Here is a 27278-nt window from a genome sequence, read left to right on the forward strand (position 1 = left end):
ATGCCGATATTTTTATGATCCATGACAAATAAAGGGTTGCTCTGTAATAGCTCTGAGGGTTGCAAGTGACTTTATCAGCAAAATGAATCTGTGTATATTATTAGGTTTTGCTTTATGGGGCTGTATTGTTTGGCCTGATGAAGAGTTGCTGGGAGGTGAGGGAAGCAGAGTAACAATCTACTTGTTTAAGCAGCCCTGCCCTCTCTCCCCCACCCCCTGTAAAAATAAAAAAAGAAAAAAAAAAAGGCAGAAGTAACAGGATGATAATTGACTTCTGCTTTTCAGCCAGAAATGACATAACTGCTTTGCCAACTTTAGACATAAAACTACGTAGATCCTAACTGTTGTTTTAAGAGAGGTGGAGGCAACTAACCCTTCCTTAGGTGACATTTCATTTATCAGATAAATATGAAGATGTGGAGGATATTTGGAAGGAATCTGAAGAAACTGAGCATACCATACTAAATTTATAGTGATGGCAGATGTTAAGTATGAGGCCTGTGTTTAGACTGACTTCCTGTTTTTAAAATCGGGAGGTTGTTTGTATACTTTGCTAGAAAACTGTTTGGTTACTGGATCCTGCTGCTATGCATCTGGAGGGAACCAAACTACAAACAGCGAAGATAATTTTTTGGTTCTTTGTACCCATGGGCAAGTGAGAGTAGGAGATTTTTTTGTGCTCACATGAGGGATCAGGAGAGGCCATGAAAATTGAGTGATATCAGCTCAGCATGTGGCAATATCTCTGTTTAGCTATTTTGTATAATTTTATGTATATTGCATTGCTAAAATATGTCAGGGTTTTGCCTTCTGCATAAGTGAAGATATTTTTGAATACAGAGTTAACAGAATGTCCAAGCCTGCAATGTGATGTAAAGTTTCAGGAAAAATATTTGTCATTACTAAGCCCAGAGGTGCCTCTTGTTGTTCCTACTCCAGAATAATGTGTAGAAGTGCAATTAGATATGTCCCCTTTGATTGTTGGTCCAGTTGCCTGAACAGCAAGTGCTGATTTCCATCCTGGTGCTGGCCCACTGACTAACTGGTATTGAAACGTGACACTGGAGCATTATGTGTTTGGTCAGCCTTCTGTCTCACACTCCCAGTGTTTAATGAGAGTTTGAGGTAAGAGAGTAGATCTCCTGCTAAGGCTTCTCACACTGAGTGCACCACTTCCGCTTGGAGTTGGAAAAAACATGCTTCTCATCTTTATCCTTCCTGACCCTCTACTGTTACAGATACAGTTACAGGGTAGTGAGACTGGAGCTCTGAGCGCTGGGAAATAATCATGAGACACCAAAGGTGAAATACTATCCACACTGAAATCATTGAGAAAATTCCTGCTGCCTTAAGGTGTGCCAGCTTTCATTCACCTTGTTCTTTTTGCTGGGAAAGACTAGCCATCCAGGATTTGCTTCTGAAGCTGTTCATAGGTTGAAATCTTTCCCAACAATCATGTGCAAAACCAGGGTAGATCATGATTTATAAATTACTAGAAGGTTAGTTCTCCTAAGTGTCACAAATCACAAACCATTAGATCTGCACTGGTTGTAATTTGAAATAGTTGAGCAAAGTATGCTTACATAATAGCACTACAGACACAAGCTAGTCCATATGAGAGAGTGTTGGTATCTAGGTCATAGCATGTCCTTCAGCTTCCAACAGTTTCAGTAACTTGGTAAAATCACAAAGCAGAGATGATGGAACATAGCAACTTTAATGAGGTGAGAAGAACAGATTTAGTATGTGTGTGCTTATATGTAATCTAATATTAGTAGCAACTTTGAAGAGCACTGTATATTTGACAATACAGCAGATTAAGTTACAGTTTGCAGACTGGGACAGCTGCACTAATTCTTTCTTTGCTGTTGCAGAGCTGTACTGCCATGCTGCTCATGGGGAAGGCCAGAAAAGCTGGTGAAAGGATTAAAGAACAGGTCTTCAGAGGAGGGGCTGAAGGAGCTAGGGTTGTTTAGCCTGGAGAAATGGAGGCTCAGGGAGACCCTACCACTCTCCACAACTACCTGAAAGGAGGTTGTAGGGAGGTAGGTGTCTTTTCTCCCAGGTACAAAATGACAGGATGAGCAGAAATGATCTCAAGTTGTGTTAGAAGAGATTTAGGGAAAATTTCTTCATCAAAAGGGTTGTCAGCACTGGAGGACAGGCTACCCAGGGAATTGTAGAGTCTGGCCTCTTGCATTCCTTATTTACCTCCTGTTCTTTTAGCCTTTATACCTCTTACACCAGATGATGGCTGCTTTTTTGTTGCATGCAGTAATACCTTGAGATGTATGTTTTGTACTAAACCTTTCAAAGGTAACTTATAGTGGATGTGAGTGAAAGAATAAAAGGTTTTTGTGCCCATGACAGACTGAATAAGAAATCCCACAACCAATTTGTTTGGTACAGTTCAGCTTGTAAAATAGTTTGTAGTTAAGGCCTTGCAACCTGCAGTGTAGCATTTGTAAGCAGGCAGCTGGGGCTGGCAGAAAACTCTTCAGCCAGTTTTGTGCAGAAGAAACAATGTAATCCTTTTTCGAGGAAGTGCATCCTTTCTGAAGTTAAAATTTTGTTTTACTTGCCAAAGTGGATGTTTTCACTTGAGGGAATTCTACTGTTGAAAGAGTTGCAGAAGTATTACATCAATTTTACATGTATTGCTTTTCTCAATTAGAATGGAAAATAAGGAAATTATGAGGCTTGTTTTATCTTTTTACTTAATTGATACAGGTTATGATTAATCACAGATAAACTAGATGTATAAGTGAGATCAATGAAATCAAAAAGCTTGAAAATAGTTTGCTATGTATGTGATTACCACTTGGGGCAGATATTTTTCTATAATTCTTTCCTTATGATCTGTTGTTTAATCTAAGAGCGTTAGGTTTGTTTGAATTCCAGAAAGAAAGAACCATGCAAAAAAATCCAACCAGACTAGCTTGAGTGAGTTGATGATTGATTGATAATCATTTGTTTAACAGTGATATTGATTATGTAGATTGTCTAGATAAAGAAGTTCAGGCATGACCTTTTCCTTTTGGGGGCGGGTGGTGTTACAGCCTGTTCTTTCTGAAGGCAGAGATTTTTTAAGAGGAAGTGTGGGATAATATCATAAATAGTTGCATTTGCACAGGGATGAGAGTTAAGAGTTGTTTTAGGCTATTGTTCTGGAGGCAGGAAAGGAGGGTGGGAAGGTCCTTAGGCTAACTTTAAGGCTGGAAAAAATATTCTTATCAGGTTATATATTATTGTTTGGACTGCACTTTCTTTTGGTCAGTTTGTAAACCTGAAAATCCTCTTGGTCTTATAAATGTCAGTTATGCACAGCCTAATGTAACAGTTTGATGTTTAAAGATAAATAATAAAGGCTATTTTTTCCACTTTTACTGGAGTCTGGAAAGTCTGAAATAGTGACATACAAAAAAGGTTTGCATCTAAAATGTTTAGGGTTTGGAGAAGACCCTTCAAATAGCAAGGATTCTACTTCAGAGAGTTTTCCCTTGTATTGTGGTGTCAGAACTAAGTGAAGAGCAGCAGCAGCATTGTGGTCTAGGAGAGGACTGACTTTGTAAAATAAAAGGGGTGTTCTGATACCTGGCTTTCCTTGAATGTTTGTGATTAGTGCTGAGATATTTTTCAGCTGATTCCCATGTCTCTTTTTGGCAGATGGCACTTTAATGTTGCCTTCAAAGAGCCCCTTTCCAAGAAACTGTATAGTAATTGATCTCCAATTTCAGCATGAGAGGAGGGTGAATATTTTCCTTTGCAGTCAAGGATGTGTTCATACACAGTAGTGTGTACACAGAGAAAAATAGATGTCACTTTTTATTTAATGTTTACTCTAAAATAGATGGGATCTCTTCAAAACATCTTTCTTACTGTTTTTCTTCCTTTACAGGTGTTACAAGTAGCACTGAGTGCTCCTGTGGGCGTAATCATTTTACCTGTGCTGTCAGTGCTTTTGGTGAATGCACGTGCATCCCTGCTCAGTGGCAATGCGATGGAGACAATGACTGTGGGGACCACAGTGATGAAGATGGCTGCAGTAAGAATACCATCCTTGACTTGTGTTTGGGAAAATTGATTATCTTTTTCTCTGTAGGTGCTGCCCTGTTTTACAGGCACATCCTACCATTTGTGTGACAAATGTTTTTGATTGTAGATGACATACTTTTGACTGACTTGGAGTCGAACAAAGCCATTGTCCACTGATATAAAACACAGTGAAAGCCCAGCTTCGACCTTTTTTTCAGCTGGTTTTAGATGGTGGTTGGACATGAATATTTTAGAGGGAGAGGAGAGACAGAGAAAAGTACCTCTCATTTTTCCACCCTTGTAAAAGCACTATCTCTGAGTTAGAATTATATGATTTTGCTGTAAATATTAATGGAAAATGAGCAGGGTGTAGGGGCCTGGTGTATTGAGGGTGTTGCCCTCTTAAGTAACATTCTAGTTTCTGTCCTTGCCACCCTGTGAAAGGAGGAAAAGGCAAACACTGAAATAACATTCATCGGTCTTGGGATCTGCTGAGAGAAATTACCTCACAGGTACTGTGTATCTGCATCTGTGTGGCTGAACCCAGCTAGGTGAGAATTGATGTGAAATGTCATTCTGAGTGGGTGTAGCATGATAGAGATGAATAAAGAAAACATCTTTCTGTGGAAACACAAATAAGTTCCTTTTTTTCCTCATCTCTTTGGATTCCACAGAGCATGGTAGAATTTAAGAGTAGAAAAAAAGGCCTGGTCTCATGAAACTCCTTTCCTAAAAGTTGTCCTAAAGCTGAAAATTTAAGGCTCCTGTCAATGGACATGAGAGAGAAATTTATTTTCCTCTGCTGGATCTTTCTCTAACCATTCCTGGTTTCTGCTGTTGATTACTGTATGGAAAAGAGCTTTCCTAATATTTTAAATATTGTCTTAAAGAATCTCTTCTTCCTTAGATGTGGGAGATATCTACCCAGCTTCACAAAAATTTCCTTCCTTCTTAATTCTTGTTTCTTAAAATTTTGCAAACATTGAGCAACATGGAAGACCTTGAGTCTTGGGGAGGTGAGACATTTCCAATAGCTAAGCTAGTTTTTCTGGTTTTTCACTAGGCACAGGAAAAAATTCCTTTTCTTGTGGGGTTTTTTGTAGGTAGGTGAGGAGATTGGGGATGCTGGAGGTATTGTTTTAACTTTTTTTTTGGTGGGCTCAGTAACAATTTAGACAAGTTATACTTCTTGATATTATTTTCTTGGTGATTCAACAACTTCCAGCACAAAAAAATGCAAGCTAAGCAGGCATGGTAGGACTTGGGAGCAGGAAAGATAAGATCTTCCATAGGAATTAGCAGGAGGTGCTAACAAGAGTTGCTTCATACAGCATATGCTTAAACTGTGAATCTCCTTGCCACAAAATATTGATTCTGAAACTTCAAGCATTCTCAAACAGCAGTCTGACAAGTTTATGGATGTATAATCCACTAAGGGCTGCTAAAGATGAATATGCCATCTCTTGTTTGAGAAGTCTTAGTATTACAAGTAGAGGCAGATTTTGTGTTTTGAGGAAGAACATTTTTTTCATGCTACTTTCTTCTTGTTGTCTACTGATGTATCATGTCTCTCTCTCTGTGGCCTCAGAGAGAGGAACCTTTTGGTCTTGCACAATCAGGAAATACAATATATTAAGGAGATCTGGCCTGTATCTATTTGAATGGAAGCTGTGCAAAGTAGGAAACAGTACTGAAGTGTGAGCAATTGCTGATATTTTCAGACACTAGAGGTTGGGAAGAATATAAAATAGAGGTAGACATACAAGAGACAGAATATAAAGTGATGAGAGAATGTGGGAACTGGGTTTGACTTCTGCCTTTTTTAATTTACAGTTTCTAAAAGATTGGCCACTGCAGTTAAGACAACAGAAAAAATTTCTATAAAACATTGGCAGCAAAAGGAGGGCTGAGCAGAGTCTTTACCTTTAGCTGAATGTAGATGGTAGCATAGTGTCAGGGAATATAAGACATAGTGTCTGGGAAATAAGAAAAAGGCTGAGTTACTTAATGCCTTCTTTGCCTTAGTCTTTAATGCCAAAACCAGTTGTCCTTGGGATACCCAGTTACTTAAGCTGGAACTTAGTGACAGAGAGCTGAGTGAAGCCCCCATAATGCAGAAGGGAAATAGTGACCTGCTATGCTAATTAGACACCCACAAGTCTATGAGCCCAGAAGGGATGCACCTAAAAGTAATGAGGGCGAAAGAACTTGCCAAACCACTTTCAGTCATTTAATAGCAGTTGTGGTTAACTGGAGAAGTTCCAGTTGAATGGAGATTGGCAAATAAAACGCCCACCTACAAGAAGAGTTGGAAGGATTGTCCAGGAAGCTAAAGGCCTGTCAACCTGACCTCAGTACCAGGGATGGTCAGGGGGCAGATCATCATAGTGCCATCATACAACTTGTGCAGAACAACCGGGGATCAGGCCCAGACAAATAGGGTTTAAAAAAGGCAGGTCCTGCTTAACCAACCTGATCTCCTTCTGTGACAGCATGACCCATTTAGTGGATGAGGAAAAGGCTGGGTCGATGTGCTGAGACTAGTTGTGCGATGTTCAACAAGGTGAAGTGTCAGATCCTGCTCATGGATCACAACAAACCCAGGCAATATTACAGGCTGGAAAGCTGTGCAGCAGAAAAGGAGGGTGCTGGTCAACAGCAGCATGATCTAGTGTGTGTGTGTATTGAGGTGGCCAAGAAAGCCGGTGGCATCTTGGCTTGTATCAGCAATAGTGTGGCCAGAAGGACCAGGGCAGTGATTGTCTCCCTGTATTTGGCACTGGTGAGGCCACACCTGAAGTACTGTGTCTGGTTTTGGGCCCCTCACTACAAGAAGACACTGAGGGTCTTGAGTGTGTCCAGAGAAGCACAAATGAGCTGGTGAAAGGTCTAGAAAACGTGTCTTGAGAGAAGCAGCTGAGGGAACTGGAATTTAGCCTGGAGAGAAGGAGGCTAGAGAGATCTCATTGTCCTCTACAGCTACCTGAAAGGCGGTTGTAGTGAGGTGGGGATCAGTCTCTTCTACCATGTCTCAAGTGAAAGGATGAGAGTGAATGGCCCTAAGTTGCACCAGGCAAGGTACATATTGGACAATAGAAAAGAACTTTTCACTGAAAGAGTGGTCAGGCATTGGAATTAAGTTGCCCAGGAAGGTGGTGTAGTCCTGGTTTTTGGAAGTGCCTAAGAGGTGTCTGGATGTGGCATTTGAGAATATGGCTTGGGGGTGGTATATAGGTTGACTGTTGAACTAGATGGTCTTGAGGGTATTTTCCAACCTTGATGACTCTGTGGTCTTACTCAGGATATAACTTGTACTGTAGGTGTCTGTAATTTAGTGATAGAAGAAAGCTAACATATACAGAGAAGGACAGTAGGTTTGACAGGATGGAAGGGGAGATAAGGAGCTCCATTTATAAAGAGTAAAGTGATTCAAGGGGAAGGACTAGAGTAGGAGCTGCCTTTTTAAATATTGCATCCTGTTAGATTAGATACAAAGAGAACTTTTTCAGCTGACAGCCAGCAGTACTTGAAGTACAATTTAGTGGAAAAAAGAAAGCAGAAATAAAAGTTAACCTTTCTGGAGCATCCTTTGCCCCATTTCTTAAGTGCATGACTTCAGCACACACATTCAAGGTTGCAGTGGAGAAGCCTGAGGAGCACTTACTCCTTTAAGCCTGTTATGTCTTGCTCTGAGTGGTTGCTCATTATGAATCCAAGTATGATACTATTCTTAGCTTGTAAGAACTAGATCAGCTCTACACTGTAGGTTTGTGGTAGTTGTCTGTGCTGTTTTGTGTCTTGCTTAGTTATTATAGTAATGAACCTTTTTGCCAGAACAGGTTATTTGCTAAATCTCTCCCTTCTGCTTGGCATACAGGAGCCTTTTGAAGGTGTACTCATTTGTGGGGTTAACCTTCCATTTCCTCTGCTTGCTGACTGTGCCAAGCATAAACAGGAGTGCAAGAACAGGGTTGGGGCTTGAGCCCCTTGGAACAACAACTTTAACTTCAAATCATTTTAAGCTTCTCATGAATCAGCAGTGTTCCCTGGGTGTTTGTCTGTGACATGCATAAAGTTTCCTGGTTGGAGTGAAATTCTGAGCTTCTCTGTTTTAAACTTGATTTATCGTTTTATTTATTAATTGAAATTATTAATTTTCTTTTAATACAAACACTGAGCTAAAGATTTTTTCTGAAGTCATCCAACAAGCTCCAGGTATACTAAAGGCTTACTTTAAAAATTCCTCAAAAATCATGGGGCTAGTCTTCATGTTGGTGTGGGCCCAGTTGTTTTTTCTGACTTATGAACTGCAATCTGCACCCACTTTATATGGAGTCTTCTGAGATGCTAAAGCTATTTAGATTCTTTTCTGGCAATCGTATAGATGGGCAACTCTGAGTTTTACAGGCAGGGAGATGTCTGTAGATGTCTCTAATTGGAAGAGTGAACCAAATGTGTTTGCAAGGAATCCCACCTTTCCAGTCCTCTGCTGCAAGCTAGTTTTAGAGTTACATGATTTTCTTTTTTCTCCTGTGAATGTCCAAACTTTCCAGAGAAATAAATCAGCAACCATACCTTTTTAAAGTGTACTTTTCTTTAGTGTGTCATATGCTCTTTATGCATACTCTAAGCCAATACGAGAAGAATGAGTTCTGTCTACTTCCTTGGGAAGAGGAGAGGAAAATGGGAAGACATTGAACTACTGGACTCTTAATAAAGCAAGAGACTGAAACACCTTAACTGGGGGTTAAGGTGAAAATTATTTTAGCAAGTCAAGATTCAGTCTTGCACCTATGTCTATATAGTACTGCATATGTGCGTATACTCATATAGGACTCATATATGCTTGAGTAGTTGATTGGAGTTTGCTGACTTCTGTATTAATGCAATTTTTCTAGCCCTGAATTGGTAATCTGTCATTGTGGTTAAAGAATAACAGCTTGAAATGCAGTGTGTGCTGTAAAAAAAAAAAAAAAAAAAAAAAGAAAGCAAGATACTTGATAGTGAGTGAAGTTACAACTATGAAAAACAGGAGCAGACCTGGGAAACCCTCTTTTTGAGAGATATTTTCAGTTTTAAGATAAATTCTTAAAATATGGTGTGTTTTACTTTGTTTGGATTTTTAATATTGTATTGCACACTATAAAACAAATTGCCACTTGAGTTGGTTGCACTAAATTTTTCCTCAACTGTCGCTGTTTCTGCACACCCCAAACACTTTACATTTGTATCGGTGTCCTTGGCCTCTCCATAGGTATTTTCTGTAGTTTTGGGAGAGCTCTGCCTCTGCTTACCTGTGACAGAAATTGTTCTCCTTGCAAATTTTAAGCCCTGCTGTGATGGAAGCCAATTATTCCGTGACATGTTTGCTTCCTGCTCTGGATCATGTTTACAAGCCAGAGTGCTGTAGTAATAATAGCAATAAGCAACCTGCCAGCTGTCATGCCAGCTCCATAGACTTTGCTGTCAGCTCTCTGGCTTGCTGACAGTGTCTGGCTTGGAAGTCCTCGCTGCACATGCACAAAGTAGTTCAGCTGCCTTCCTGCCTTGTGCCAGCAGAGACTGTCCCTAACGAAAGCCGCATGCAAGAAGAGGAATGGTTTTCATTCTGCCCTCCTGCACGCCCTTTGAAGTCTTCATAGTGTGAATGAGTCTTACTTCCTGTGGCAAGGGTGAAAGGACAACTGAGTAAACTTGGCCTGAGGACTGATACATAGTTCTGTTTCTCATAAGATACACCAAATCTCCCCATAAGCATCCTCCCAGAAGAGCTTTCTTGGTCTGAATTTTGGTGTGTATCATACATAATTAACTTGTAAATATGTTACTTTTTGGGGTGTAGACCTGCTTGCTTACCTCAGTGCACCGTTGTACAATACTTCTTCATTTGAAGGGTCTGAAGAAAAATTTATTTATTCCACCTTAAAGATTACTGAAAGTGAGCTGTTGCTCCCATCTCATGGAGAAATCTACACAGTTCCTGTTGAGCTACAGCTCGTTCAAGCCCAGTAGAGGGCCTCCTCCTTGCTAGGCAGGATTATCACTGTAACCTGCTCATCAGCCCCACAAAAAATGTTTAGGATGAGGTTAGGATAAAAATCTCACAGGTCTTATATTAAAAGTAATGGAAACTTTGAAATAATAGTTTTCCTTCTGCCATTCACTTAATCCGGAACTCAGATGCAAAGGTGCAGGTGAAGCTTCACATCTAAACTTCCAAGTTTTAAAATCTAGGAACTCTTGTCAAGAGTTCAGTATTCTGTTAAAAACAAACCAGTTCCATATCTGCAACTTTGTCATGTTACTGGGCTTTGGAATATGTATGTTTCCTTTAAAGGGCACCAGAATTAATGCAATGCCCCCTCAGGCAGAGTGCTTGTGATCAAAGAGTTGTGAAAGATTGGATGCTGATAGTCTTTTTTTTTTTTTTCTTTTTTTTTTTTTTTCTTTTTTTTTTTTTTAAACCAGCAACAAATACAGTTCCTTAAATACAGTTCAGCAGTGCGGTAACATTTTATGTTCTGGAACTAGATTTTCCAAAAATTTTGTTAGTAAAATGCAATGTCTCCTTTTTTTTCCTGAGAGTGGACTAACCTCCTTTAGTTTTGTCCCTGGACTTTTTGCCTGCTGTGCTGCAGATCTCAGCAGACAGATCTGTTTGTGGGTATGTGTGTGTTTATACATATGCACGAGTATGAACATAGCTGGGGGATTAAGCTGCACTTTTCTAATGTAGGTAGCATGATTTTTTTTTGTTGTATTTATTTTTAAAATTGACTTCTCATTCTTCACATGAATGAGAGTTTGTCTAATTAAGCAGCCAGTATTGTTCAAGCCTCTCTGCGTTCCAGACCTCTGAACACCAGTTGCTTGCTGTCCTTGGGTACAAAGCAACCTGCTCACCACAGGCAACAGGGATAAAGTGTTCAAAGGACAGTGGGACGTGATTCAGTCTGTGTTTCACCTTATAAACTTCCCATTTCCCCCACCCTCCCCCTTCTCCTTCTGCTTGGCAATAAAAGAGTGTCCTGTGTAATAGGAGTTGGGAGAGGGGGAGGAATAGCAGGCTCACGATAGACCCAGCTTTGCTGAAACTTTGGATGATGTCCAGTGTGACCATGCTAAGGGATGAGCTCAGGAAAATGGTTGGAAGTTCAAAGGCCTTTTTGTATTGCTCACTGTCAGTTGACAGATGTGCTCTCTTTAGCTGTTGCTGCCCAGCCTAGTTTTTTCCACTGGCTCCCCTTTCTTGGGTTTGCTCCCCATCCTGTCTCTGGCTCTGCCTGGGGAGGCAAGTTAGTACCTGTCTGTCTGGGCATTTGCCTGCTTTCAACTCCAACTGGGACTTGCCTTTGCTCATCTCTCTTAGGAAAATATTGTTTCTTTGCATTGATATGGAGAGATCAAGCTCTAATTGAGCAGAGGAGGGGGGTTGAGGCTTAACTGTGTTTACTGTTGACATAGCCTAATCCTGCTGTGAATGCTGGTGAAAGCATCTTACTACAATCTATGATTGCTTTCTTATCAGGGGAAGCAATGCCTATGGAGGACTTGCAGCTGTTTCAGAAAGTAATAAATATCCTTCATTTTACAGGTTGGAGAATGGGGCAAAAGAGTCAGAACTGTCCTAGGGTCATGCATCAGTATCAAGATGGGATGAGAATATGGGAATTCAGTTTCTAGTCTTCTTGATGCTAATCCAGCTTGTCCTCCAGCAAGATGAAGATGTCTTGTTCTACCTCTGTGAAAAGAGTTCTTACTGCTTTATCTGTATTGCATGTACCTACCTTGTGACTGTGGCTTTTAAAGTTAGCTATATGTGTAAAAGCAATACACTTACCACAGCTGCTCCATTGTGTCAGAACAAGACATAGTGGTGGTTGTTTGAGTGTCGTGTGACATCCTGACTTCTGAATTTCCTCTTAACTTCAAATTTGGATGTATTTACAGCAGTATTAAACATTCACTGTGGGCCAGCAATATGGCCTTGGCTTTAACTCTGTAGAAATAAAACTCATCAAAATATGAAGTGATAAATGGCCAACACAAAGAGCTGATTAGTAACAACCCTAGAGCAAAGGGCTCTGCAGTGGAACTGGAGCTTGATGTGCTTAGAACAAATAGAAGGAAATTGGAATGTTTCTATGTAAGCAGTGTGCTTTTTAGTGGGAAGAAGGGATTGGGACGGCAGAGCTAGGAAGAAGGAGATTAGGAAGATTGCCCCCACGTGAAAGCTGCTCCCAGAAGTTCTTACATTTTCTTTTGAAGCATCTGTTTTTGACCATTATTAGATTCAGGTTATATGTTTATGTGGATCTCTGCCCTGATCCCATTGGCAATTCTTCTGCTCTATGAGACATCAGCCTCATTCATTAGTTTGGGTTTTTTGGTCTCAAGTGGGTTTGTGGTTTTTCTTCCTCCTTTAAAGGAAAGCTCCTGTAGAAGGAGATTTAATCCCACCCTGCCCCCACCCCAGTGTTGTCTGGGCTAGCACACACTTGCTCTCTGCTGGCTTAGGGAATTTGGTCTTCCTTTGTATATGGCAGTTTGTGTTTTGCTCCCTTCCCCTGTGCTTGGAGCTTGATGTTTATATCTAGGGGGAGTATGAAATTGGCTGAACTGCTCCCTGTAGGGGTGGAATTTCATTTTGTTAGCTCATGAAGGGATGCAGCAGTTCAGTGGGATAATGGTATCTGCTCTGAACCAACGCTAATGGCTTAACCCTCTGGGAGCCTGAAAAATTCTCCCCTGGAGAGTGAGCATGCAAATTCCCTTCCAGGTGGCTCCTATGCAGTCCTTTGGTGATTAGTCATGCTAAAGCATATCCTGGGAGGATGGTCTTAGTGCTGAAATTGCAGCTGAGGGCAGGGAAGTTTTTTCTCAGCATGCAGTGTTTGGAAGTTGTTCTTGAGGAAGAGGAGTCTGATCTGTAAGACTGATCGTCTGAGTCCAAAAATGTCTTGGATTTTTTGGAAGCAGAGTTTGGAAAATAGAGAGTTTTCTACTTCTGCCTGCCCTGAGGAAGAAGGTGAAACTCCTTCTTTGTTTTGCTGCAGCAACCCAGAGAAAGTGAAATATAAGGAAGAGGGTCAGCTGAAGATCAGGATGTTGTCAAACCTGTAGAGGGAATGTACAGATTTTTGTGCCTCCCTCTTCTTCATATCCCTCTGGGGCCTAGAAGTAGTTTGATATGAGATGGACAGATATCTGCATGGGGTAGCCTGGACATGATGGGAAGTACCTTCTTCCGAGGGCCAACACCTAATTCTTTGAATGTTGAGAGCAATTACATGTGCAGTGATGTCCTCAGATACAGAAATGCCTGCCACACTGCAGGAAGAGCTGAGAAGATGATCTGAATTTGTGGTTAGAAAAATGATGTTAGAGACAGTCTGAATTTATCTGCCCTGATATATTCTTACCGAGGGGGCTTTTAGGGCAGGCCCTCGATGAGAAATGCTGGAGGACTTGCTATGGAGAGCAGTGAATGATTTAGTATGTATAATCCATGCTTCTTTATCAGGACACTGGTGGCTGTCCTGGGCCATGGGGAAACAGAAGATTGAGAAAGCTGGAAAAACTGAAAGTGTGACTATTTGTTCTCCTTATTAAATCATCCTCCTTTTGTGTGTGGCTGCTGTCTTCACCTTCCTTTTTTACCCACCTCCCTCCACTCTCACTCCCACCTCCAGGATAGTGTTGGCAGGAAAGGGAGTAGCAGCATAGCAGGGAAGGGCTGGCCTGCCTGGTGACAGATGGGAGATGCTGTCGGCAAGCTGGGCTGGGATGAAAGGGTTTCAGGCAGTAGCCTTTGTAGCCCTCGGCCCGTCACATCGCCGAGCGAATGCTGTTCTTTGGAGAACACACCTGTCAGGAACAGTCTCGTGCAGCCCCTTGCCTACCCACAGCTGGCAGCACTTAAAAGCATGAACCTCTCAGAGTTGAGTGTTCCTCTCATCTATGGGGGAAAGAACAGGAATGATGTTCCCCCTTGAATTCCAGCTTTGTGGCTCCAGGCTTTTTCAGAAAATGTGGATTTATGGTTCTGCTCCATTGCAGACTCCTGTGTAGGCAGGCATCATCTCATGTCTGTCCCCTTCTTCCATCCTTTCTGGATGGAAACCTCGAGCAAGCTTTGGACTCTGTTGTCCACGCCTGAGGTACAGAAAATTATCCCCAGCATTGGATTCCTGCTTCTCAGCTTCTCCTTGCAGATTTTTTAGGCAAAAACCCTGACAGAGTCCCCATGCTGAAACACACTGTAGCATGTTACTTCATAAAGTCAAAATGTTGCTTCTGATAGTTCTCACTCTAAGGAGCTTGCTGTGTAACAGAAACAGGATGGACTGCCCTGGGAAGCATGCAGGAAAGATGTTGATAGTTTAACTTTGTTTGTTATAAAACAAGTGCAGTTATGGGAGGACAGCAGGCTCAGGGATGAAAGAGAAAAAAGGAACTCAATGGGGGAATTGCGACAATTACTTTTTTATGGAAAGGTCAGTGTTTCTCTGGGGAAGAGAGACTGCCAAGCTATAGACCTACCCTGACCCTCCCTCTAAGGAACAGCTCTTCCTGATGACTTGAAATTTTGTCTTTTGTTTCTAAGAGATTTAGCTCTGCTCCCTCAGGAGGGAAGGAACTTTATTTTCCAGGAAGGAAGCTGGCTGCAGCTCCATGAGGTGTTTCTTTGCTCTTTCAGTGCTACCCACATGCTCCCCCTTGGACTTCCACTGTGACAATGGAAAATGTATCCGGCGGTCGTGGGTCTGCGATGGAGACAATGACTGTGAGGACGACTCTGATGAGCAGGACTGCCGTAAGTCACCTGTCTGAGGGAACAGGGTGGGTGCAGTGCCTGCCTGCTGTGACTGGGGAAAGTTGACCCTTTTTATTACAGGAATGTAAGAGTCTATCCACTGAATGGGACTGTTGGCTTGTAATAAGCTACATTCTGCCTGTGATAGGGGTGTGTTGTGTACCTGTAAACCCTGCTGCCTTGGCACCTGGCTTGCTGTTCGGCTGCCTGTCTTGGGGGAGGGAATGCTTCTCCATCCAGCTGTAGAACCGTTTATGCCCTGCAGCCTTGCTAGTTAATGTCCCATGAAGCACTTCCCTGAGCTGGGCTCTTCATGCCCTCCCCTGTTAGTGGAAACACCTAACCCCTGCCAAATCCTACTGAACTGCCTGTCTGGCTGACTTCCTGTGGCCTCAGGTTCCACTGTCTGACTTTTCTGCCATGCTGGCCTGTCACCAGCATCCTGTCCCTTCAAACAGGGCTCTTTGAGAGGGAGGTGCTCTAGGGATACTGCCTACAGAGTTGTGTGCATGGTGCTCCAGAGTGACTCTCTTGGAGGAACCCTATCTAAGAAATACAGAAAAAAAGCTCTTGACTGTAAAGTATTCTATGTCCACTGCACGCATGGAAGTTATTTCACCTTATGATCAGTATAACCCTGATCTTTGCCTGCCTTTTTGGGCAAAGAACTAGGAAGCAAAGTTCAGGGGTTAACATCCTGTGTGATGGTCTGGAATGCAGGACTAAGCTCAGTTTTCCAGTCCATTCCATTCAAATATATTCATGAATTAAAAGATATGTATGTCTGGATCTCTTTGGTTTTCTGTTTTACATAAAAGGTTGAATGCCCTCTTATCTATGATAACCGTGGAGAAGGGTGTGATCAAAAGATTTGGAGTGAAAGGAGAAAGACATGGTTCTGTGCATGAGAGATTCCTGGGGGTTTATTCAGGCTAGCAGTAACCATAAGAGGGTTTCTGTTGGACTGAAATCCTCAGGTGCTAAATTTGTAGTCCCTTTCCTTTCCTTGTCTGCAGACAAGCTTCCTTAGGAGACTGGTGAGAAGAGTGGAATGAGGCTGCAAATGCTGAGGTATTCTCAAGAGGAAGTTCAAGTTTTCTCTCTCCCTCTTCAGTGAACATGTTCTTTGCTTTGATGACAGTTTTGACATGGTTGTGAAAAGAAGGTGGAAATACAACACTGCTAGCAATTATCTGTTAGATAATGATAGAGACTATTAACTAATTTTAAAAAAGGCGTGGATTACTTTTTTCTGAGCAGGGTTATCTTGAGTCTGGCTTGGGACAGTGCTAGAATACATACCAGCATAGGATGAGTGGCTTCATCTTTCTGTTCCAGCTACTTCCTTCAACCTAAACCTCAAGTTTTAGAGCCTCCTGTACTGTTGGTGTGTGAATAGAGTGGAAAAGAGACACTCAAGAAATCTCCCAGTGGCTCTCCTGGTATTTGTTAGGAGAATCAGCTCTCCAGCATCATTGTGTCCTTGGAGGATATGTTGCTTGACTTGTAACATGTCACACATTTAGCGTTCTGCAAGCTAAATCTTCTTGCATTGCCTTTACCTTATACCATTTGTGTCCTTGCAGCTCCAAGGGAGTGTGAGGAAGATGAGTTCTCATGTCAGAATGGATACTGCATTCGCAGCCTGTGGCACTGTGATGGTGACAATGACTGTGGGGACAACAGTGACGAGCAGTGTGGTGAGTAATGTAAATTCTGCCCTCACAGTACTTTAAAATTAGTTGTCCAGCCTGTGCATTTCTAGGATTCCCTGGACACAACTAAGGCTCCCAGCTGGCTTTTCTGAGATGAACTTGTGGGATATTCCATTCCAAGGGCTGGCTGCTTAGGATCTTGGGCTATGTGGCTTACTTGCCAGACAAAAAAAATCATTTGAGACCTTTAGTTCCTTGACATGGCATTGTGAAGTCCCCTTGGATTCCTGTTGAACCCAGCACTCTGTGTCAGTTCAGTAAACAATTATGGTTTTGCTCAGGCCCTGCCTGACATGGGTATGTGTAGTTTAATGAGCCCTCTTGTTTGAGGGTGTCCTACGAGCTTCAGGAGGATGGTGTGATGTTTTCCTGGGTCCTCTGAGAAAAGCCAAGGCTTTGTTTGCATTGCTGTCTCTGCAGATATGAGAAAGTGCTCAGAGAAGGAGTTCCGTTGCAGTGATGGCAGCTGCATAGCTGAGCACTGGTTCTGTGATGGGGACACAGACTGCAAGGATGGCTCAGATGAAGAGAATTGCCGTAAGTGCTTTCCTTTGTAACCATAGGAAATAGCCCTTTGGACCTGCTCTTGCCTTTGGTTTTGGCATGTTTTCTGCAGCAGAGATTAAAAGCAAGTTAGTTCTGCCTGTACTGGCAGCTATGCTACCTTCTGCTGCCTGCCCCAGAGGGCACAAAAGAATGGTGTCTCTCTTGTGTTACCTCACAGGCATACTTCATCTCTGCCTTGCTGCTTCTCTTTCTTCCCATAGCTGTGACCTTGAGTCAGAGCAGTAGGTTTATGTTTTACTGAATATAGCTCTCTATAAAACTGGAGGAGATGAAAGACAGCTGAAAGATGAGAATATTGGTCCCTTCTTTTTCCTCTTGTCTGATTCCAGACTGAAATTTTGAAAGAGCAATTTTCTGCTTATTGAAACCACCTTCAGGTACTGCACACTGAAGACACCTTTACCTGCCCAGTCTCTTTTCACTTAAATGCTTTTTGCAGGATGTTGCCCAACAAGTGACCGATGCTGAAGGAAGGGGGTGGTGTTGTAGTGTTGGGGCATGAGAACCCACAACAGTTGTTTCCTTCTTCACTTTCACAGGCTTGTAGCAAGTGGGACTGGAGTTTGTGTCCCTTTCTAGCCCACACTGCCTATTTCCTGAGTCTGTGAGCACTGTCCATGTCTCTGGAACTTACAGTGGTCCCTTCCCCCTCCCCGCTCTCAAAGGCATTTTGTAGAATTTGTTCTAGATAGCAGGAAACTTCAAAAGGCTCTGGGAGGGTGATGAGGGCTGCCAGCTCCTGAAGGGCAGGGGGAGTAGATGCATGGGGGAGTTGTCTTTTATCTTTCTAGATAATGAGACTTGGCAGAAAGCCAGGGGCTGCAAATATTTCTAAGCCAGGAAAGGACTCTAAGAGGAAGCCAGCCTCTCTCCCTCTCCTTTCGCTCTCTGCCTTTCTCATTCCCTTGCCTGTCACTTCACTGGAGGCCATGAATTGACCCTCAGGAAAAGAAGAGAGATGTTCCAACGTTTCCTCTTGTGAGAGTGGAGGGGCACCCAGAAGTGGTGTCCCTGTTTCTCTGAGCTGAAATGCTATTTCAGTCCTAGCTGGCAATTGTCTCTATAAGACATTTTAAGTAACTTACTAAGAGGTTCAGTTTGGCTACCTCCTGTTCTTTTATCTTCATCCATGTGGTTGTCATCTTTGTTATCTACAATCATGTTTGTTATTTGTCTGGGACAAGGTGGGATTACACTCTTCTTTTTTGTCTGGGTTTTTTTATTTTATTTTTGTTTCTTTTGAGGATGTGTGTGTTATAATTGAATCACATAGCATGATAATTTAAGTCACTGATTTAATTTTCTCAGGGAAGCTGAAACACTCAGGCTCCTTTGGTGAGGGACACATTAACACACATTTTCATATCCAGCCACTGACACTCACTGAATTAAAGCTCTTAGGTCATGCCTTCAGGCTGTGCCCATTTCTTCAAGTTGGAGAGGCAGATCTAGTTCACTTCCTAGACTACTCTTTCTTTTTAGTCTTTCTTTTCCTTTTTGTTTAATAAATTTATATTCAGAACTCTGCAGTTAGGAGACTTGTATATCTGAAATGTACAGTGCATTCTCCAGATAGTATGAGAAGAGGTGTCTGGTTCTGTTGTGTGGGACTCAAAATATTTTTTAAACCTTCTCACTTAGTGTACTGTTGAACAGAGAGCAGTAGTCAAATCCTTGACCATTGGTTTGTTTGGCTTTGCCCAGGGTCATCTCTCTGGCAGTGCTCTTTATGAATAGGCATGGTTGTTTTGGCCAGAGCTTGAGAGGAAAGGGAGGGGGAAATCTCAAAGGTCAGGTGCTGGCCTGGACAGCCTACTGCTTGCTTGCTTCCTTTGGTCTTCAAGTGCTTGTTTTTTTAAAATTTTAAAGGAATCATTCCCTAGTTTAACCTTGCATTCTGATATGCTGCAGTCCTTAATGTGGAGCTATCCCTAAGGTTTCTTTGTTTTTCTGTTTTTCTTTTTTATTTTTCAGATTTATTAAACAATTTAAACACTTCTTTGGTACTAAGACATAGTGTTTTGAGCATAAGATGGAGGGTGACACTCTTGGATCCTTTCTTAGGTTTTCCCATCAATTCTTCATTTATATCTTTTTGCTTCTCTACAATTTAACAACTCTTGAAAAGTTACATCTTTATGGCCTAATATCCTATATAATGGTTTTTTTTAATTGTATTTACTGGATCATCTGCGAGAGTGTCTTTATATACGAGTTTAACCTGCTTTTCAGTGAAGCAAAACCAGCATTCCTCTCTGTAATACAAATCATGCAAAGTAGCAATGAATACTTGCTAATCCATTATGGGACTGAGAAGGTTGCCTCTAAACTAGACTGTGCCTTGTCATCTCATGTTTTTTCTTTAATTCCCTTGTTAGCATCAGATGTTCCAGCTGCCACCTGCAGCTTGGAGGAGTTCCAGTGTGCATATGGACGCTGCATCTTGGACATCTACCACTGTGATGGTGATGATGACTGTGGGGACTGGTCTGATGAATCTGACTGCTGTAAGTTAGTGCAGCGTGACGTCCTTGTCCAAGAATCAGGGTTGCAAACCTAAATGCATTTTGCGTTGACCGGAGAAGGGGTTACAGCATAGATGGCAATCTAATTGTTTACACATAAGCTGGGTCCTTCATTATTAGGGGTTTTGTTTAACTCTGGAAAGTGAGAATACTGATGAAAACTGTGTACTCTGCACTTCTGCTTACAAGAATTACTACAGTTTCCAGAAGAAATGTACTCAGGACCAAGTTCTGTAATAATGGGGGTAAAAGTGGTACTGAGGAGCTTTGGGGATTGTTACATTGATCTGAGTTTCCTCTTTCTGTGTATTATCATCTCTGCAGCATCTCACCAGCCTTGTCGCTCTGGAGAGTTCATGTGCAACAGTGGCTTGTGCATTAATGCTGGCTGGAGGTGTGATGGTGACTTCGACTGTGATGACCAGTCAGATGAGAGGAACTGCAGTGAGTGCAGGGAACTGGTGGAAACATTCCATTTCTGTGGATGCAAAAGAGTGTTTGGGACAGTTAGCTTTGGAATTTGGTTTCTTCTGATCCTTCTTGCTCATCTGATGTTCATTTTTTGGGCCCTCAGCTACGTCTATGTGCACAGCTGACCAGTTCCGCTGCAAGTCGGGACGCTGTGTCCGTCTGTCCTGGCGTTGTGATGGGGAAGATGACTGCTCTGACAACAGTGATGAGGAGAACTGTGAGAACACAGGTTTGACCTGCTACCTTGCTGCTTAATAGCTATTTAAATTTCCATCCTATTAGTAGGATGTAAAGTAGTAAGTAATAAAGTCTCTTTGGTATTGCTTCAGGGACTTTAGCCCAGAGTTTCTGTCCTTCCCAGAGAATGGAATCTGTAGGCTGTCTTATATACTTGCCAACTTGTGTGCTTAAGCTATCTTAGGTGAAGGTGTTTTCTGGTCAAGCATCGACCTGTCTTGTCCTTACACTGTGCATTACCACAGAGCTCTGGGACAATTCCATTCAGACTTGGAAACATCAATAATGTACGAAGTTACTACCTTTGTCACATGGGCTATACTAACTTGTGCCTTCTAGGTAGTTTTGGATAGCTTTCCTGTTGCATTGTGAAGTTGCTGAACAATTCCAGCAGACAGTGGAATCAAGAAGGACATTTAGTGGAAGAGAATAACAAAACCTTTGTTTTAGAGGATCAAGAGTGTCAGCTTCCCCCTTAGATATTTGCTTAGAAGCTACTAGTATTAATTTCACATATTGCTATTCTTTTGTATGATAGTGGTTATGGGGAGCAGGAGGGTTTCAACACACCCTAGTGTTATGGTAGGATTCAAGGAATGTCTATAATCTTCTCTTTTCCTTAAATTTTTCAGGATGCCTATAGGTTTTGTTGAGGACTAGAGTGTGCTGGTCCATGAATTAATCCTAGTGAGTGGAGCCCACCTATGTGTACTGATACTTTTGCATCAGTGTATTCTGAACAGTGGTTTTGGGGGTGACAGAATGGATTTGTGAAACTGTACCTCTTGTTTTGGGGATGTTGAGGAGTGGAGAGTGGCTGTTCTATGAGGACAGCTGAACTCAGAGGACTTAGAGAGGCACACTTTGTAGTCATTTGAGAGCAGCTGCTCTCAGCTGGTCAGCTGTTGAGCATCAGTGTGGTGATCCTGGAAAAAACAATTGTACTTAAAGACAAGCTGGTAACCCTGTTTCCTCATCCTGATAACAAAGGTATTTAGAGGTACTGAAAGAAGCAAAGTCACACTTCCAGAGCCATTGAAATACACTATCTCCATATTAAACCAAACACAAGGTACAGTTACTGTAAGGTTAGTTGTGCAGTTCTACATTAGGCCTATGGTGACAGTGGAAGGTCTATGGTGAAAATTAAACTGTTTTTTCCAGGAAGTATGCTTGCTCATAATGTGTTGTCCTAGTGTCTGTAGCAAGAGTTAAAATCCTCTTGGCTTTAAAACAGTTATATTTTTATTGGCCATAGAGAAGATTCCTAAAATACTAGGCAATCAGCTGATGTAAGGATCCTTATGTTTGATATGACAAATGATGTCCAAGTTTCAGAATCCTTCATAATACAGTATTCCTGTGCTCTGAAAAGTGAATCTGCATCTGTTGTCTGGTTTTATGTTCTCACTTGGTGTGTCTGTAGTTCTTAACTGTGCTTGTTAATCTCACAACTACCCTTTTCCACACTGTTTACAGGTAGTCTGCCAATCTGATTGTTTCTCTGATGGTAACTGTATTCTCCTATTATCTTTGTAAGATTATCAGAGGGTGATGATTTAGGGACCGCTAGTCAAGTTAGCTCAAGAAGTAAAAGAAGTAAGAGGCAACAGGACAGTGCAATTATTGCTGCAGAAACAATCAGATTTTCAAAGTCCCTACAAACAGTATTACTTTGTTTACAAGATTTTTGTGCAGTCTCCTTGCCAACAGCAGAAGTTGAAGTGTATAGGTCATGTGAAATCCTGTTGCCTGAGCTCAGATTTCAGGGATGCAAGTAAATCTCATTCCAAGTCCATCAAAGGGCTAGACAAGATGTTCCTTCCTAGGCAGGCTTAAGATCCATAGCTGTGCTGGTGTGACAGATCAGATTATTAAAGTGAGGAACCATCTCCTCCTTTGCACATGCTGAGTAGGGTTGTGGATTCTGGAACCAAAGGGAGCTAAGCCAGGACCTTCCAGTCATTCTAAGAAAAACTAGTTAGATGAACTTCACAGTAAAGCAACAGTGGACTCAGACTGGTGGAGAGTTTGCAGACCTCCAAATCAGCATAAAAGTATGCAGAGCAATAAGTACTGCTAGATGAGCTGAATTCAAAGGAAGAGGAAGTAATGTATTTGTGCTCATATGAAAAGTTTGTAACAAATCTTGGAAAATGTTCTGTATTCTTTTCTTCACCATGACTGTTGTTCCATCAGTAAGCTGTGATGTGCTACTTTTCCCTTCTTCTGTTTCAGGCACCCCTCAGTGTGCCTCAGACCAGTTCCTGTGTGGGAATGGGCGTTGTATTGGCCAGAGGAAGCTGTGCAATGGAGCAAATGATTGTGGAGATGGCAGTGATGAGAGCCCACATCAAAACTGTCGTAAGTCCTCCCAAGTTCAGTCTTAGACAGAAATGGAGGCCCATTAATGTGTAGGAGTCTATCTGGTGTTGCTGAAGGATTTGTGTAGGAAAGAAAGTCTGAGCTGTGATAATGGGAGTGAGTTAAAGATTGAAGAAAAAAACCTTGTTGGTTTTGCTAATTAAAGACTGCACATGAGAAATGATGGGGAAAATATGATCTCAGATATCACCATTTGTCTACAGAGACACTGAATCCTAAAAACATACTATTCTGAGCTCTGTTGTCCTGTTCAGTTGTGGCCTGCAGAGGAGAGCTCTGGCTGCAAAGAGGAAGCTTCCAGCACAGCTTGTGTCCTCCCCGTCTTGTTAAGTCTGCTTTGAAGGGTGACTGCTGCCTAACAGCTGAAGGCAAGAGCAGCTGCCTTGTGTTTTCAGCTCAGTTATCTTCACATGTTTCTTCTGCAGGTCCACGAACAGGGGAGGAGAATTGCAATGTCAACAATGGTGGCTGTGCTCAGAAATGCCAGATGGTACGAGGGATGGTACAGTGCACTTGCCACACAGGTTACAGGCTCCTGGAAGATGGCCGATCATGCCAAGGTGGGTTTTTGGAGCAGTAACCTCCTCCCTGCTGCTTTGGTATGTTTGAAATTGATGGCTATGATAGAATGAAAATCAGAGTATGAAAGCAGATGCAATCTACAGTGAAGTTTTCAGGTTTGTTGATGATCTATCTAATGGTAACTTTCTCTGTAACATGCAGATGTGAATGAATGTGCTGAGGAAGGCTACTGCAGCCAAGGCTGTACCAACAGTGAAGGAGGCTTCCAGTGCTGGTGTGAGCAAGGCTACGAGCTGCGACCTGACAAACGTAGCTGCAAAGCTCTAGGTAAGGGGAGTTCAACCTAACAACAAAACTGGTGTGTGTCTGTTGGTCCAGTTCCCATAATTATGTCTTTAGTGCTTCACTGGCAGCATTGTGCTGTTCACCCAACAAACACGTGAAGGAAAGGAGGTACCTGGATTTGTGTTAGGTATGCCCATGCTGTTGATAAAAATGTTTGTGAAAATTTTGTGTGATTTTGACCATGGAGAGAGGTACTACACTGTTTCCTTTCCCTGCCAGGGAGACAGTGCTTGCCTTTTCTTCCTAGTCCTTTGTCATTCCTTGTGACTCAGAGCCTGGGACAAAATGAGCTTTCTGACTCTGTTCAGGAAGTGTCTTAGCATTTCCAATGAATGAGGCTGTATCACAACTCCATATGGTTTGACCCTTGATGCTGGTCACCAATCCTGAATGCTGTGAATGGCTGCTGTATGGATATCTGCTGGTTTTTTTTAAAGATACCGATACACTTCTTTAACTTTATTCGTCCTCTAATGTAGGAGCTGAAGAATTAGAAATTTCACTTAAAGACTTTAGATTTCATTAGGAATTCCCCTAGTCATATACATAAAGGATGTTGATATTTTGGCAATAGTTTTTTGCAGTGGAAGTACCTGCTGAGTTTATATCTGACTGAGGCAGATTTCAACTGTGTCCTGTCTGTAGTAGAAGGTGTAGTAGAGCATGTGTGTTTGCATGGCTAAGAAACGTGTATAGAAAAAAGAAGCTCTAGTCCAGCTGCCAAGTGGCTATCTAGTGATATGGTTTCAGAGGCTGAAGTGAGGCAGGCTTAGGTAGGACCTGGAATGATTGCTTCTTGCTGAGTTAATGTTTGCCAGAAGGTTTAAAACTGCTCATCTTTGAGTTAGGATTGTGTATAGAGGATGTAAAAACAGCTCTCTGAAGTGTTTTGAGGGTTGATTTCTGTTTCCAGTACTGCAAAACTCTGTTCTGGGACTTGGTGCAGAGGGAATGGTAAGCAGAACCCAGTCAAATGCTGTCAAATACTCCAATGCTGTCTTCCTGTATATTCTTAGGGCCAGAGCCCGTGCTACTCTTTGCCAATCGAATTGATATCCGACAAGTGTTGCCTCATCGCTCTGAGTATACACTGCTCCTGAACAACCTGGAAAATGCCATTGCCCTTGATTTCCACCACAGCAAGGAGCTGGTGTTCTGGTCTGATGTCACGCTTGATCGCATCATGAGGGCCAATCTGAATGGTAGCAATGTGGAAGAGGTGGTTTCCACAGGGCTGGAGAGCCCAGGTGTGTCATCACAAGAAAGGCAATGGTATAGGGTGGGTGAGTGGAGGAAAGTGGGGACCCAGCATTCAGAACAAAGTGCATCTCCCTGAGGAAGGGTATGGGTTGGATGAAATGGGTGTTAGGTGAGTGTCACGCTGGAGTTAATCTTGGCTGGCAGGAGAAGAAACTGGGCCTCTTCAGAGGTGGATGGAGAAAGGGAACCATTTTTCTGTGCAGATCTGTGCTTAATTTTGTCTTGTACATAGGTGGACTTGCTATTGATTGGATCCATGACAAATTATACTGGACGGACTCTGGGACATCTCGAATTGAGGTAGCAAACTTGGATGGCACTCACAGAAAAGTGCTTTTGTGGCAGAACCTGGAGAAGCCCCGAGCAATTGCCCTACATCCTATGGAGGGGTGAGTGAAAATATGGGAAACCAGGGGGAAACCCCAGTGAGCCCTCCATGTACATGCTTTTTGTTGAACATGAAAACCCCATTCTTGGTCACAAAGGTTACCTTGGAGCTCAGGACTTGAATTGGTATTGACAGTTTGGGGAACCTGGCAATGCTGGGACCCTTCAGAGCCTTAATCCTGCTCTGGGCCCTTCAACTTTCAGCAGGTATTACTTTTCACTTCTCCCATGGCTGTGACCCAGGGTCATGCTCAAGGTCACAGGACTGATGTTGCTTTGCCCTGATAGGGAGTGATATTGGGTGCAGTATGTGGGCCACAAGTTTTCTAGCTGTCTCTCTCTCCCTCCTCCAGTACTATCTACTGGACTGACTGGGGCAACACTCCCCGCATTGAGTATTCCAACATGGATGGCTCTAATCGGCGCATCATTGCGGATACACACCTCTTCTGGCCCAACGGACTGACCATTGACTATGCAGGACATAGAATGTACTGGGTGGATGCCAAACATCATGTCATTGAGAGGGCTGACCTTGATGGACGCAATAGGAAGGCTGTTATTAGCCAAGGTAAGTAACTGCCTTTCTCCAGGGAGTGCTTTCTGCAATAAAGACCACAGAGTAGTACAGTGCTGATCTGAGTTTGAGACATTGGCTTCTGCATCTGTGCTTGTCTTCTGTTCTTTGACTGTGGAATTAATTCTGTCACTACCGAGGGATGGAGTTTGCCATCCAGTCATCATTGGCTGCATCAAAAGCAGGTTGAGGAGGTGAGTCTGCTCTTGTGAGACTCCACCTGGAATACTGCTTCCATCTCAGGGGCTCCAAACGTAAGAAGAACATGGAACTGTTGGAGGAAATCTAGAGGAGGGTCACAAAGTTGATAACAGGGCTAGTGTTCAGCCTGGAGATGATAAGATGGTGTGAAGACCTCATTGCAACCTTCCAGTATCTGAAGGGAACCTACCAGGAGGCAGGAAAGGGACTCTTCATCAGGAACTGTAGTGTTAGAACAAAGAGTACTGGATACAGATTAAAAGAGGGGAAATTCAGGTTAGGTGTTAGGAAAACATTTTTTTACTGTGAGGATGGTGAAGTGGTGGAACAGGTTGCCCAGGGAGGTTGCGAATGCCCCAACCCTGTCACTGTTCAAAGCCAGGTTGGATAAAGCCTTGAGCAACCTGGTGGGACGTGTCCCTGCCTATGGTGGGGAGACTGGGACTAGAGGATCTTTAAAGTCCATTCCAGCCCCGTAACATTCTATCTATGATTATAGGACAGCAGAGAGGAATTGTCTGTTAAATTAGTGTGAAGTGTTGAGTGTGGTGAGGCCTAAGGGGCAGTTAAAAAAGCATTCCCTTGTCTCCCTGCTAGACTGAGTCATGTTAGACGTGATTGTATTCCTGTACTGGATGTCTGTTGCAGGGCTCCCACACCCATTTGCTATCACCGTGTTTGAGGACAGTCTGTACTGGACAGACTGGCACACCAAGAGCATCAACAGTGCCAACAAATTCACAGGCAAGAACCAGGAGATCATCCGCAACAAACTCCACTTCCCAATGGACATCCACACGCTGCATCCTCAGCGTCAGCCAGCAGGTAACTGCAGAGCAGGTAGAGACTGATTTAAGCCAGTAGAAACCTGGAGTCACCCACTCGCTGTGAAGCCGGGAGATGACATCCTGAGCCCAGCGTGTGGACACAGCCCCGCCTGTGCCCGGCGCTGTGGCAGAACTTTCTCCAGCGCCCTCGTGTTGAGGTTGCTCGGCCGGTACATGGGAGTTGGGTGTTACCGCAGCTCCCCCTGCTGACACCGGGGGAGGAGGCCTTTCAGTAGGAAATACTTGGGGCTCGTTTACACAAGAGATGTTTTGAGACGGGGAAAAATCATAAGTGGGCACTGTAATGACTGACACCTCCCTAGCTCCTCTTCAATTGCCATTATCTGCTCTCAAAATGCATTGAGTTAAATGTTGATTTTAAAATTGAGCCCTAGAAATGGAGTTAGT

At 42.8% G+C, this 27278-nt stretch overlaps 1 protein-coding gene across 1 annotated transcript in view; it reads left to right on the plus strand.

The window, feature by feature from the left end:
* The window catches only part of LRP4 (LDL receptor related protein 4), an 83052-nt gene that overhangs the window by 36777 nt on the left and 18997 nt on the right, over positions 1–27278 (plus strand). Inside the window, exons 2-15 of the mRNA XM_021533348.4 lie at positions 3899–4045; positions 14735–14851; positions 16438–16551; positions 16987–17103; positions 19512–19640; positions 19983–20102; positions 20233–20358; positions 22605–22730; positions 23177–23311; positions 23475–23600; positions 24635–24865; positions 25111–25267; positions 25619–25836; positions 26692–26868. Of these exons, the coding sequence (XP_021389023.3) occupies positions 3899–4045; positions 14735–14851; positions 16438–16551; positions 16987–17103; positions 19512–19640; positions 19983–20102; positions 20233–20358; positions 22605–22730; positions 23177–23311; positions 23475–23600; positions 24635–24865; positions 25111–25267; positions 25619–25836; positions 26692–26868 (2040 nt within the window). The remainder of the gene's footprint in view (positions 1–3898; positions 4046–14734; positions 14852–16437; positions 16552–16986; positions 17104–19511; positions 19641–19982; positions 20103–20232; positions 20359–22604; positions 22731–23176; positions 23312–23474; positions 23601–24634; positions 24866–25110; positions 25268–25618; positions 25837–26691; positions 26869–27278) is intronic.

The sequence above is a fragment of the Lonchura striata genome, chromosome 5 (assembly GCF_050655825.1).
Source record: "Lonchura striata isolate lonStrDom1 chromosome 5, ASM5065582v1, whole genome shotgun sequence".
Taxonomy (NCBI): domain Eukaryota; kingdom Metazoa; phylum Chordata; class Aves; order Passeriformes; family Estrildidae; genus Lonchura; species Lonchura striata.